This window comes from Neolamprologus brichardi, chromosome 18, assembly GCF_056152115.1.
Source record: "Neolamprologus brichardi isolate AB-2024 chromosome 18, ASM5615211v1, whole genome shotgun sequence".
NCBI lineage: Eukaryota > Metazoa > Chordata > Actinopteri > Cichliformes > Cichlidae > Neolamprologus > Neolamprologus brichardi.
In genome coordinates, this window is record NC_142121.1 from 31,675,146 (window position 1) to 31,687,956 (window position 12,811).

Sequence of the window (12,811 nt, forward strand, 5' to 3'; positions counted from 1 at the left end):
GCTCTCACCAGATTAGTGTACATGTGATGAGCTGCAAGTTGTGGCTTTTTGGATAATTGCACACAAGCATTAGTTGAATCCCAGCATGCCTTTTCTCTGTATAACTAGTCTTCTTGGTAACATGGGAAAAGCAACAACAAAAGTAAAGTAAACACTTCAAGTAAAAACTTGAAGTGAAGTAGCTAACAGTATGGTTGATATACACTGCCCCCAACTGGCAGTAGCCTAAAACAACACAAGCACGATGCCCAGACGTTTGTACTGGGGTTACTTTCAGTATTCTCCCTGCATACAAACACACATTACATGGCTGTGCAGAGATAAGAGTTAAGCCTTGAAACTGAACTACAGTTTGGATCAAATTCATTTTTATTTTTTAAAAACAAACGATATTAGTAACATGGATTTCTGGTGATATATTTTAGGTATTTGTGAGCTGCTGGAAATCCAGAAAACAACCTCATAGTACATAAAATTTCTCTGCTTTGTTATGCACCCATTATTATGGTAATGTCCAGGTGGATGAATCTTAAGAGAAGTTCAACTCAACACATGACAAAGTCATTTAGACTTGGTCATTTATGATCTGAGGAAAAAGATCCAATAATACACAACTGTGAGAGGCTGCAGTGTATGAGCCTTTGTTTTCAGAGTGACTGCAGTAATAGGTTCAGCTTAACACTAATTTAACAGGAATTTTAGCCTATTCCTCTGTACAGAAGAGCTTTAATTTTGGGATACCAGTGAGTTTTATCACATGTGCTATTTATTTCAAGTACACAACATTCCATTGGAAGATGGTTCATGCATATATTACTTCGAGGCTGGACTATTTTAATTTATTATTTTCATGTTCTATTAGAAACTTCGTGAAAAAACTTCAGTTGTTCCAAAATGTGACAGTACTGTCAGGGATTAGAATGAGACAGCATATTTCTCCCATATTGGCTTTTGTTCATTGCTAGCTGTTAAATCCAAAATCTAATTTAAAATCCTTCTCCTCTCATACAAAGCTCTCTATCAGAGTGCTGGTTTACTTGTTGTTCCTAGAGTAGTTAAAAGTAGAATGGGAGGCAGAGCCTTCAGCTTTCAGGCCCCTCTTCTGTGGAACCAGCTCCCAGTTTCGATTCAAGAGACAGAAACCCACTCTACTTTTAGGATTAAGCCTAAAACCTTCCTCTTTGATAAAGCTTCAAGTGACCCTGAATCATCCCTTAGTTACACTGCAATAGGCCAAGTCTGCTGCATTTTTCTTCTTCACTCACTTTTTTTGATGATGATGATGAAGATAATCTTTTATTTTGGACATATACAATAAACAAACCAATATATACATATATATAGATAGCTGCATATGTATACACACAAACACAGATATATGCTCAAACAAAATAAACCAAATCTCAATGACATAAAATAACTCAATCATGAAGTCTGAAATGGTTTTGTTCTGATGGGTGAGTACTGTGTGTGTTAAGGACCGAAACATTGTTACCTCCTAAATATGATGTCAGGTCCTCTAACAAAGGTGGTGGGATTACTGACTGTTCGGCTGCACTGTCTAGCCACACTGCTAGAAGGTGTTAACCTCTTACAAACTACTACTACTATTACTACTGTTTGTAAGAGAAGAAAATCACAGTTTATGAAGAACTAGCAGGAGAGCTGGGATCTTGTAAAATTTATTCTAACATGCCAGGTGAAGGGAATGACGTTTTCCATTCAGGTTTGTAAGAGGTTAACACCTTCTAGCAGTGTGGCTAGACAGTGCAGCCGAACAGTCAGTAATCCGAAAGCAATTATAGATGAGAAGGATTGTGATTTAAATGACTGTACTTATAAAGTGTCTGCAGAAAATGGTAGAAAGATGAGTAAAACAGGAGTGTAGCAATCAGTTTTGTCAGTCTGAATCTCTCATCCTGAAGCTCCTGGTCTATGATATTCCCTCCAGTGACATTCTTTTATGTTTTGATTTTTCTGTTTCTGTGTTTGACTTCAAAAACAGTTCCCCAGTTGACAGGGAAAATCTTACCCCTATTGTTCCATGAAGATTCCTCGTACACCTAAAACTGGAGTTATCAAATCTGACACTGAGTCTGCTATGTTGAAATGAAGCCATTCTTCCCAGTATTTTTGCAAAGTCGTTTCACTTAGTGTGTCTGCATGCTGACGCCCTCAGCATCATTACATCAGTGTAATGCCCTGGTGGCAAGGGTTATTTGTCAGGTAGAATAATGTGTAACACTCTGTGTAATTAATGTTACAGTCATGGATTTAAAGAGAACTAAAGAAGGAACTAAAGACAGAGAGAAACAAGCAATTTAAAAGTACAACAGGAAGCTAAGGAGCTTTAACATGTTTTAAAACCAAAAAGAAGTCACGAATCCACAATAGGCAAAATGAATCTAATGATCTTCATAAGTTTGGCTCAGAACTAAAGGTAGAGAAACAAAGTGGCAAAGGGGCTTGTACCAGGGATCAGGAAAGCAATCGTGCATATGAAGTTTGGATTGACAGATTTTCCAAGTATCCTCATGTTGTATTTAATGATAAATCATTCTGTGTGAATAAACCTTAACATTAGTTAACAACTCTACATTCCTATTTCATTATATATCTCATTAGGTTAGATGGGGCAGTTACACAAAGCTAACAAAGCTGGACTTGCAGCAGTGATATGGCTCGCTGGGAAACAGATCACGTGTCAAGAACTCATTTCAGGCACTCCTAAACTGGCAAATGTTTACAATGCTGACATGTGAGAATCACCCTTCAACACTTTCCTTAAAGATGTAAAGCACAGGTGCTTGTGGGGAGAATTTACATATGCATACCTGTACAGTGTAAAACAGGTTTTACTACATGGGGCCTGAAACAGAAGGAGAACCTAATTCTAAGATGTTTCCAACAACATGAAATGTACTAACAGAGCTAAACACTAGTACTTTTTGTTCTTTTTAAAACCTTTAACGACTGTTACTTTCGTGGTAAATTGTAAAAACAGTTTAAATGCACGTTGCAGTCAAGTCTTATGACAGTTGAAATTGGCAGCAATTGCAATGTATAAACTTGTGACTCTTGTTTGACTGGTTTATTTATACCTAGACACTTTCTCTGATCCATAATGACTAAAATGATTTTTTGTGCAACATTTGCTTTAATTATACTTTCTGCTGAGTGTTTCTTGCTACACTTGGTGTTGGCTCTCACTGTAGTATTGTAACTTAATCCATGTAAGTTGTTTTAATTATAAATTTTTAGATAGTGACTTATTTCGTAGTGTAATCATCACGTTTTATCCAAAACAAAATTTCTGCTGAATCACCAGAAAGTTATATTCATAGTATTCATTTAATGTGTCTTTAGGGATTTGTTAGCTTAGCCTAGCTATTAGCTTAGCTCTTAGCTAATTGACTAGCAGCATAGCGTCTTTATTGGGCACCATTTGTAAAGTGAAACATGCTGAAATTAATGGCAACATTTTTCCACATTTAGCTCAAAACCTTACAAAAACATGTTTTTTGAGTAATTTTTTACAACATTTAGTAAAATATTTGTAAAAAGGTGCAAAAGTGTGCCAGTAGTGGTCAGATTATGTCTGCTCTCCCCCTCACTTCTCCCCGCCATGAACTGCTTCACTTCTTGCCTACGAGCACGATTTTGCTGGACATGTGCTGCAGCGATTGTGAAGTGGAGACTGCAGCTGCTGAGAGTGCACTACTGCTGAACCTTTGGATGGCCGACAAAACGGATCTTCCGATTTTTTCAGCTAAATCGCTGGACGTGCTTTCAAAGTTATAAATATTTTACTAAATGTTGTAAAAAAGGACTCTTTTTGAGCTAAATGTGGAAAAATGTTGCCGTTAATTTCAGCATGTTTCACTTTACAAATGGCGTCCCATATGTCTTCACCCTTCCCTTCCACACTTTTCTGCTCAGTGTGTCAAATGTTTAGCTACTCCTCCACCAGTAATATTCATTCTTGTAGCCTGCCTGTAACCTTAGAGACCAGTCTCAGCCTTGAAAATCCTGTAGCTTGATATGGCCCTGTAGTAGGTACAGTGGCTTTACCAAAATTAACGCCCCCTCCAGCAGATTGTCCCAACCAGCCAGGAAATCATGCCGGCTGTGTGACTGTGTGGAGGAAGCATAGCATTCAGTAGAGCAGTACTAAAATCCATTCAGTTTTTAGTTATTTTTCCCAACTCGACGACAACTTTGGTAACTGGTGACTTTTTTGAGAAATATGAAGCTAGAGACACCAGCAACTACCGTTCATTGTGTCTTTTGACCTGTTCTCCCTCCCCTCACCTTCAGTCAGTCACAAGAGATGGCTGTGCCTGGTTCTTTTGGAGTATTTCCTTCCTACTATTTCCAATCCAGCTTTTTTTTTTTTTAACGTACTAAAATACGCTAAGTAAAATCCAAAAAGGTACAGAGTTGAGCTTTAAAACACATTTTGACTTCCCATCTGTGTGTATCATCATGTGTACCTTAAGATGGGAGTTCTTGCTGTCGATTTTTGCACAGCTGGAAAACTCATAGTTGTGTTTATAGGCTAAGACTTTTCTTAGCCTTTCTTGTGCTTCATGCACCCAGCATCATTCTGTGAGTAAAACTCCAGGGCAGCTGGAGAGGGAGAAGATGGAGAAGTGAGCGCTGTTCTGTGCACTGTAGTGGAAGCTGCTACTGGTGAATGTAGACGACACAGCTTACTCACAAATGGTGCAAACATGTTCAATCACGCCGGGGTTAGTGCCACACAAGCACTGCTTTTGGTGTATTAAATGTAAAATAATTTTTTTTAAATGTATGGTGTTTCGAATTAACCAGTATGAACATTTGCACAACCACCACCACACGAACAAGATCACGCACACCAAACTAACTTTTCTAACTGTGCCTGGAGGTCAGTTGTTACATCTTTTGCCTTCTGCAATGACTGTCATCATCACTCATTAAAAAATAAACCTGTAAACATATTGATATCATCTTCACAACTCTGGTTTCTTTTCAGGAGAAATGTTTTCCATGATAAAGCTTCTGGGAGCAACACAAAACCTGGCAAAAGCTCTGAACTGCAGGTCTGTGTAAACCATATATTCCATAATATACGCTTCTGTGGGGAAAACAATTGCGCACGGGTGCCTTCCAATGCAATAAATTGATTTCGGGAAATTTTTGAAATTTGTGTGTGCTTAAAGATTTTTGAAATCTTCTGAAACTACAAATGTGCAAAAAACCTAACTGGGTACCCAGAAATCTGGTGAATAATATTTCTGGCAGTGTAAGCACAAATACCTTGGTGAGAAGCTGTTCATTAGAACAAATGGTTAATCTGATAAAACTAATCTGACAAAAGGATGCACTACAGGGGTCTTTAAAAAATTACTTATGCTTTGGCTAATTTACTCATATGAACAAATGGATGTTTTTCATTGCACTGTCTCAAGCGCAAGGATGAGGCTTTTCAAAGATGCCTTAAAAAAGGAGAGCTCAAACCCCAGCCTGTGTAGACCATTAACTAAAAAAGACACAGAGATGAACAGCAGGAAACAACACTGGAGCTGCACCTACCAGACATCTGAGGGGAGCCTATGGATGAGCTTAAAATTAAGAAAACCCTTCTCTGTGAGAAATTAAATGAAAAGGAGGCTGAATGGGAAACCTTGCTTCAGGTTAACTGATTGTGTCACTCATTTTTGGTCTTAACATCTTTTTTAAGACTGAGTTTAGCAAAATAATTTGTAGTCTTTCTACCCAGGAGCTTGCACCCAATGCCAAACATCAGGAACAAACCCTAGAAACAAATTCTCATGAGGAAAAACTGGAAAATCAGAGAGGCAGAAGAGGAGGAAATGAACAAAGAAAGAAAGGACAATAGAAAGCAGAAAGGAAAAGGATGGAAAACGAAAGTGAAGAAAACTTTGAGAGTGAGAGAAAGATGTGATGAGAACATAGAAGATCAAAATAACAGCTGAGAAGAAACAAGAAAAGGTGGCCGACGCAAAGCAGTAAGAAAGAAGAAAAGAGATTAGCTCGAGCAGAGGATCTAAACCTTTCTCCTCCTTCCAGTCTTACCTGCGCTCTTGCTTTCCTTACTACTATTTACCCTTGTTTTGCAAACATGTAAAGTGCACCAATTTTGGATGAAATTTATTGAACTATCATGTATTCATTTTAAAATAAACAGCGGTGCTGCAGTTTTAGTCTTTGCCTACATCATTTTTCATCTATAACAAAAGGAGGAGGGAGCTCCAAAAGAACAAAAGCAGGTTACATAATGTTTCCCCAGCCCCCCTTTGGCTCTGTCTTTTTGTCTGTGTAGTATCACCTTCGAGATAGGCAAGTTACTAGTTGTGTATATTCTTAAACAATTTGGAAATACAAATCGTTAGTGCAGAGATTTCATTACGTTTTTCCTCTGGAGTGAGGGCAGAATTCACTTTAATCTTTCAGTTTGTTGGCTTAAAAGTGCTCAACAAATACCAATCATTTATACGTTTTGTTTTTGTTTTTCATTGTCCTGCAGATATATTGAGCTCTTAGCTTTCAGAAGAAAAGTGTAGCACATAGAATATTTATACAAATTTCTTTATTTTTTTATTCTAAATTATATTTTAAATGAGTAAAAAGACAATTTGTCAGAAACAAGAAATCCATTTCACACCGTGCCTCCTTACTGGGATCCTGAAAATAATTGTTAGCAACATTATTTCTTTGTCTTGAACAACAAAACATTTGCCAAACCAGAAATAATCCACTAAGTAATCTGCAGGCAAAGAATACAAATTTATATAATGCATGATAAGAGTATCAGCGATATGAGAAATAAACTTTACGAAAATTCCTTAGCTTATTATCCAGGTAAAACATTTATTTCAAGTCAGTGACTTATTTTAAAGAGTGTGAGGAAATGTCTTAAGTGCAACCAAAGTACTGGTGCACATAGATTGTATTTGAGTTATTAAATTTTGTATTTTCTAGTGAGCTTTTATTCATATTTCATTTTGACTTTTTAATCTGGTTTATTTTCCATAGTTGATTTTCTTGTTTCACTTTGTTTTTTATGGACGTGTTTACTTTCACTTTAATTCCTCTTAGTTTCAGTGTTAGTTTTAGTCTTTTATACACATCAGGAGCATGAAATGAAAGCAGTTGGCTCACAGTCAACACAGTAAGCATGTTTATTGAGACTTGTAGAGTCGATAACAGATACTAAAACACTTTATTTTATTTTATTTTATTTTAGTTAGTTTTCAATTTGTATATTTTATTATTCTAAAGTCTAGTTTTTATTTTTAATGCGATTAACTTATGTTACGTTTTTCCCCACATCTAGTCTTAGTTTAGTTTGAATGAACTATAATAACCTCGATATCATATGTGTAAAATCCCTCAATTTAGCTAGTATGATTCAAAACGACAAAGGAGAACAATTAATAAACATTTACAACAGAAAATGAATTGTGTTTAATTAAGAAGCCCAAAAATCAGCTAGTGAGGGCTCGGTGGCATAACTGGCTCTTTGCTAACATTTTTACTGAAAGGTTATTAAAACAGGGGAGGAGTGAGACAGTCAACGGGCGCTGTCGTTCTAACTGCCTGATGTGGGAAAACTAACAGCTAAAACGACTTTTGTTTCATCGTTGGCTCCTTTATCTTCGCCGACAACCTTTCACGGTTTAAGTACCATTTCCCATTCACAACCAACATTTAAATATTTGTAGTAAATAGCAGTTCGTCGCATTTCGCCCACAAACAGGTGGGGATTATCACATACATTAACAATAGAGGGCAGTGTTGCTTAAGCAGACATGAAAAGCTCGTGAAATGTCCGGGTGTGGTGACAGTGCGCCGGCGCCTGGGATTCATTTTTATTGTAGACGGTTGGTTTTATTACCAGGAAATCGCTTCACAATAAATCCCCAGTTCATACATGTCCAGGTCCGCCTTCCTGTGTAGGAGGACCTGTGAGCTGTAAAGCCCCGGTGTTTGTGCGGAATTAGCATATGGATACCTGCACAGTGCAAAACAGGTTTCTCTACGTGTTCCAGGGCAGAAAGAAGCAGGACCCCAGTCCCCAGTGTTTTCACACGGTTAATTGATCAATGAAACTGAGGTGGAACAACAAAGCAGTCCTCTTTGACCGTTTGGTCCTTTATTGCTCCCACGCTAATTAGTGGTCCGTTTGAATGTTGGTTGTAAATTGAACACGTTGAGCATACTGTTGTATATCAAGTTTCTTCTTGGCACACGCACAGTGCTGTGACTGTCCTGGCTGAATTTCTGTCTCATGATTTACTCTGGGTTCTCTTCATATCTTTTCAACTGACTCTAAAGTCGTTTCTAAACATAATTTTCCTCTGGGATTAAAATATTCTGATTCTTAAGTATAACAGTGATCACAAAGGAAAGAGAAGTCATTGTATCACAAAGCAGTGTGGAACATATTCCTGATTCCAGATTTCACCATCTCTAAATAAATATTAGTTGAACTCTACATACATGCAAGAGGATAGTTTAAGACATTGAACGCCCTGTTAAAGATAATGTTATTATATGAAATGACATTAGATGGCAGTCTTTCATAAGTAGTGATCCAAAGCTGTTTGAGTCATTAATCCTCTATGAAAAGTGGCTTTATTGTAGTTAGAAATTTTGTGATTTCAGGTCTCAGTACAGAGCATGTCAGGATATCTAAGCATATAAAATAAATGAAAGCATTTCAGTTTTTTCAACTTGAAAAATATGGAGAAAAAAAAAAAACGTAATTTTCTTTGGTAGCAACATCCTTGTTGAATAACATGGATGTGTTCTGTTATTAGAGGAACACCTGGCCATTAAGGGTAAACCATGGTTTTAAACTGTGGGGTTTGAAGCCAGGAGACAGGAAGTGAAGCAGAGTTAAATGAGTACAATTTGTGTAGGTAAAGTAAAGCAACAAGAGCTTACTGATGCTTCTACATCCAACAATTTCAGTGAAATTTCACTTTGAGTCTTATTTTTTTGTTAATGATGTTTGATGGGATGTTAGGCACACACTTTGTCCCCTACATTTCCAACCATGGACTAGAGTAACACATGCACCCACTAATCTTTTGCCTGTTCTTGGGATTGTGGGAACACACGAGCCAGAAGGAAGGATAAAACACCATGACCAGAAAACCTGCTTCTGGAGAGATTACATACGAGTGAGAAATACACAATAACAAACTTGGTGCATTTGTAAACAAACTTTTATTTTGGAGCCCTTGAGCGCAATTTAAAACAACTGCGTGCTAGGAGAATGACACTTCTCAAGTTCACCAAATCGACCATTGGTTGCAGTGGATTCTTTCTCACAGCAAACATTAAAACAGAACAAAAAAAAAAAACAAAACCACAGGGACAACTTTGCCAAAAACTCTCATTAAAAAATAATGCATTTCACACTGCACCAGTTTCTTGGGATCCTATAAAAAATCTTTAGTACCTGAATCTTTGCTGAACCAGACTATAAAGATCCACAGTAGTCTACAATGCTTAGCAAATGTTTACAATCTACGATAAGAAAACAGAATACAAAAAAAGTAAAAAGTAATTACCACCCTGATTGATTATAGTATCAAAGATACAAGATGTAAACATTACAAAAATACAAAAACTGCTCAGGATGAGCAGATAGGCCTCTGTGATTCTGGTAAGGCACTCACGTCAATAACTTATTTTAGAGACAGTGTGAGGAAGTGTCTTAAATACTACTGAACTAGAATTTAGGCAGTGTTATACATGTATGCACAGATTCTGTATGTACAGTAACCACCAGAGGCACTTAATTTAGCAGTATATTATACAAGTGGTAATAAAAAAATAAGAGTGGAGTGGAAGAGGACAACTGCAACTGTCTGTCTGGGGGAAACAGTTCATGCTACACTGATTTTGGACAGTCCAGCAGGGAGAAACCAAGTCGGTCCTCTTCTGAGGGGTGGATTCTTATGGATGCAAGAGTCCAGAAGAACTGTGGCCTACATGTGCCTCTTCATGTGGAGAGCCAGGTGGTCTGAGCGGGAGAAGGCACGTTCGCAGAGGTGGCACTGGAAGGGTCTGTGTCCAGTGTGCTTTCTGAAGTGGCGGGTCAATTCGTCTGATCTGGCGAACTTCCAGCCGCATCCTTCCCAGTTACAGTGGTAGGGCTTCTCACCTGAAAGATGCAAACAGAATCATATTAACATATATTATATGACATGCTCACAAAACAAACAAACAAACAAAAGCAGAAGAAAACAAAAAGGATATTAGATTTTAGATTCTCACCTGTGTGTGTTCTCATGTGCGCTTTAAGATGGGAGCTCTTTGTGTAGGTCTTTCCACAGCCGGGGAACTCGCAGTTGTGCGTGGCAGCGCGTTTTCTAGCCCACGACCTGCGGGCTCGTTTCTGCTTCATGCACCCGGTCTCATCCTGCGAGTAAAACTCGAGCAGAACCGAAGAAGGAGAAGAGGGAGGAGTGAGCACCATCCCCTGCATCGACAGTGGATGCTGCTGCTGTTGCTGCTGGTGAACGTGGACCTGCTCCCTCTGCGCGTTGTAGTGTCCCTGAAACGATTGCACACCCTGGTGTGCGTAAATCGAGTGATATGGCGCGTTCATATATTGACCCTGGAGATGGCTTTGATTACTGGGATGGTGAGAGCTCATTTGCGCGTTTAAGTGGTAGTGTGCCATATGTCCGTGGGATGCAGCGTGCTGCATGGGATGCGCGCCGTGAGCCTGCAACCCACCATGAAATGCAGCCTGGTGGTGCGTAAAGGTTACTGGTTGCATTAGGTTTTTCCCGTGAACGTGTTCCATAAAGTTCTTACCGCTGGCGGCCATCATGCAAGATGAACCTCCAGACTCGGTTTTGATTGTATATCCAAGCGGGATCGGTGTGGTGGCAGCTGGGCGGTGAAGGGGAGCCGATGGAATTGAGGCTGAATTCAAAGCTCGCAGTTCGGTGAATTCTCGGTCATCTCTCTCCTTGCCTGCGCAGTCCGGTGAAGCATCAGCCGGGTAACCTATCTCAGGCCTGAGAAGCTCCACCATAAGACTATGAGCTGGGCTTGACTTTGCGACGTTTGCAGTCCCGTGGCAGCCCAGGTGAGAGGGAGGATGATCGCTGCACTCTGTCACAGAACCACCGCTGCAGCTTTCCGGCGAATCCGGGAGAGAATACATGCAGTTCTGCTGCTGCTGCGTTGGTGGGATGTTCCCATTGCCGTCGCTGTCGCTTAGAGCATCGCGGCCGATGGTGTTGGACAAAATAAAATCGAGATCCAAAAACTTTCCCAGTTCGTCGTCATCTTTGGAGGGTAAAGCAGGAGAACGCACCATGTTGAACTCCACTTCCCACGGCGGGTTATTTGCGTCACTTGTTGCGCTGTTCTGCACACCCCCATCCACCTTTTAAATATGTAAAGGAGCGCAAAATTGAAAAAAAGTTAGAAGAAAGCCAAGCTGCATCGTCGGTCAACAGTGAGAAATAGATCTACAAACATATTATGATAACACACTAGAGTTACGACAATGTTCCATACTTAAATGTTCTCTACTTACATTATCCAGTCCTTTGAGACTCGGAAACGAGATTAAGGCAGGCATCACTGCTTCAGCCACAGCCATGTTGACCGTTTTTTAAAAAAACAGTTCAAAACGCCGAAATCCTGCAGATGCTGTCCTCCGCGTCCGTGTGCTCTCTGAGTGAAACCAGGATTCAGGATATGAGTAACAGCCCGACTGATGGACTTTTTATAGGGGTCTACGGCCGAGCATACGGAAGTGTGGGTTAACCCCTCCTCTTGCGCGCACACGCGTACACACCTCCCCCATCACCTGCACATTCAGACAGCAAATAGTGCAAACAGGTTAAACCAAGCACGGGTTCGTATCAGGTAACCGCTGCTATAAATGTAAAACAGAAAGAGGAAAACAAATAAGATGAATAAAAACCTAAATAAAATAATTATTTTGATTGAATTGACTGGATTTTATAAATTTTGATTTAATGTGGTGAATATGTTGGTTTGTTTTCACTCATCACAAATATGCTGGTAAATAATGACGAGGCTTAATAACAATAAAACTAACCTTTCTCACTGTGCTTGTAGGTTATTTATTTATTTATTCTTCAGCTTTCTGCGATGACTTTCATGCCTGAACATAACATAAACGCGTGGAAAAGCATCGAGTTCACCTCTACAGCAGTAAATCTAGTGTATCTCCCAGGGAAGCCGAACATTTCCCGTGAGGAAGCTACAGAGGGCAGCTTATGGAATTTTAACTCTGTGTATCAAATATTCCAAGATATATTTGTCATATATGCTTTGCTGAGGTGCCCTTCAGTACAATGAAGTGATTAAAGTAATGTGTTTGTGTGTTATATAACTGATATTGTTGAAATTGAGAACAAAACATTGAGTGCCTTTAAACTCTGCAAATCTGGCATCTTACCAGTTTCTTTCCAATCTCTGACATACTTATTTGTCCTACTTTGATCTCTGCGTGTGAAGCTGCTCATTGCCGAGGCCAGTCCGAACAATCTGATGGTAAACAAAGGGCTACATGTTTCGAAACGGTCTTTTTCCCCCGCAAAAGGGCACGGTGCGGCACCCTGCAGTCATTCTTATGATAATGCACACGTTGACTGGGTTTCGTGGTGGGAAAAGCAAAAAACAAAAAACTGAAAACAGATCCATGAATAATGACCCCCCCTCCAACCACCATTTGTCTTTGTCTTTTTGCATGCCTGTTATCACCCCATTAGAGTAACATTCCATGGCAAACTAATTGCGT

At 39.3% G+C, this 12,811-nt stretch overlaps 1 protein-coding gene across 1 annotated transcript; it reads right to left on the reverse strand.

Moving 5' to 3' along the window:
- Positions 1-9,232: 9,232 nt before the first annotated feature.
- klf17 (Kruppel like factor 17) lies at positions 9,233-11,724 on the reverse strand. Its single transcript, XM_006802740.3, has 3 exons — positions 11,576-11,724; positions 10,297-11,422; positions 9,233-10,183 (listed from the first exon to the last, which is right to left on the reverse strand). The coding sequence occupies exons 1-3, from the start codon at positions 11,639-11,641 to the stop codon at positions 10,008-10,010; spliced, it is 1,368 nt and encodes a 455-aa protein (XP_006802803.2). The 5' UTR covers positions 11,642-11,724; the 3' UTR covers positions 9,233-10,007.
- Between the last annotated feature and the right edge of the window lie 1,087 nt (positions 11,725-12,811).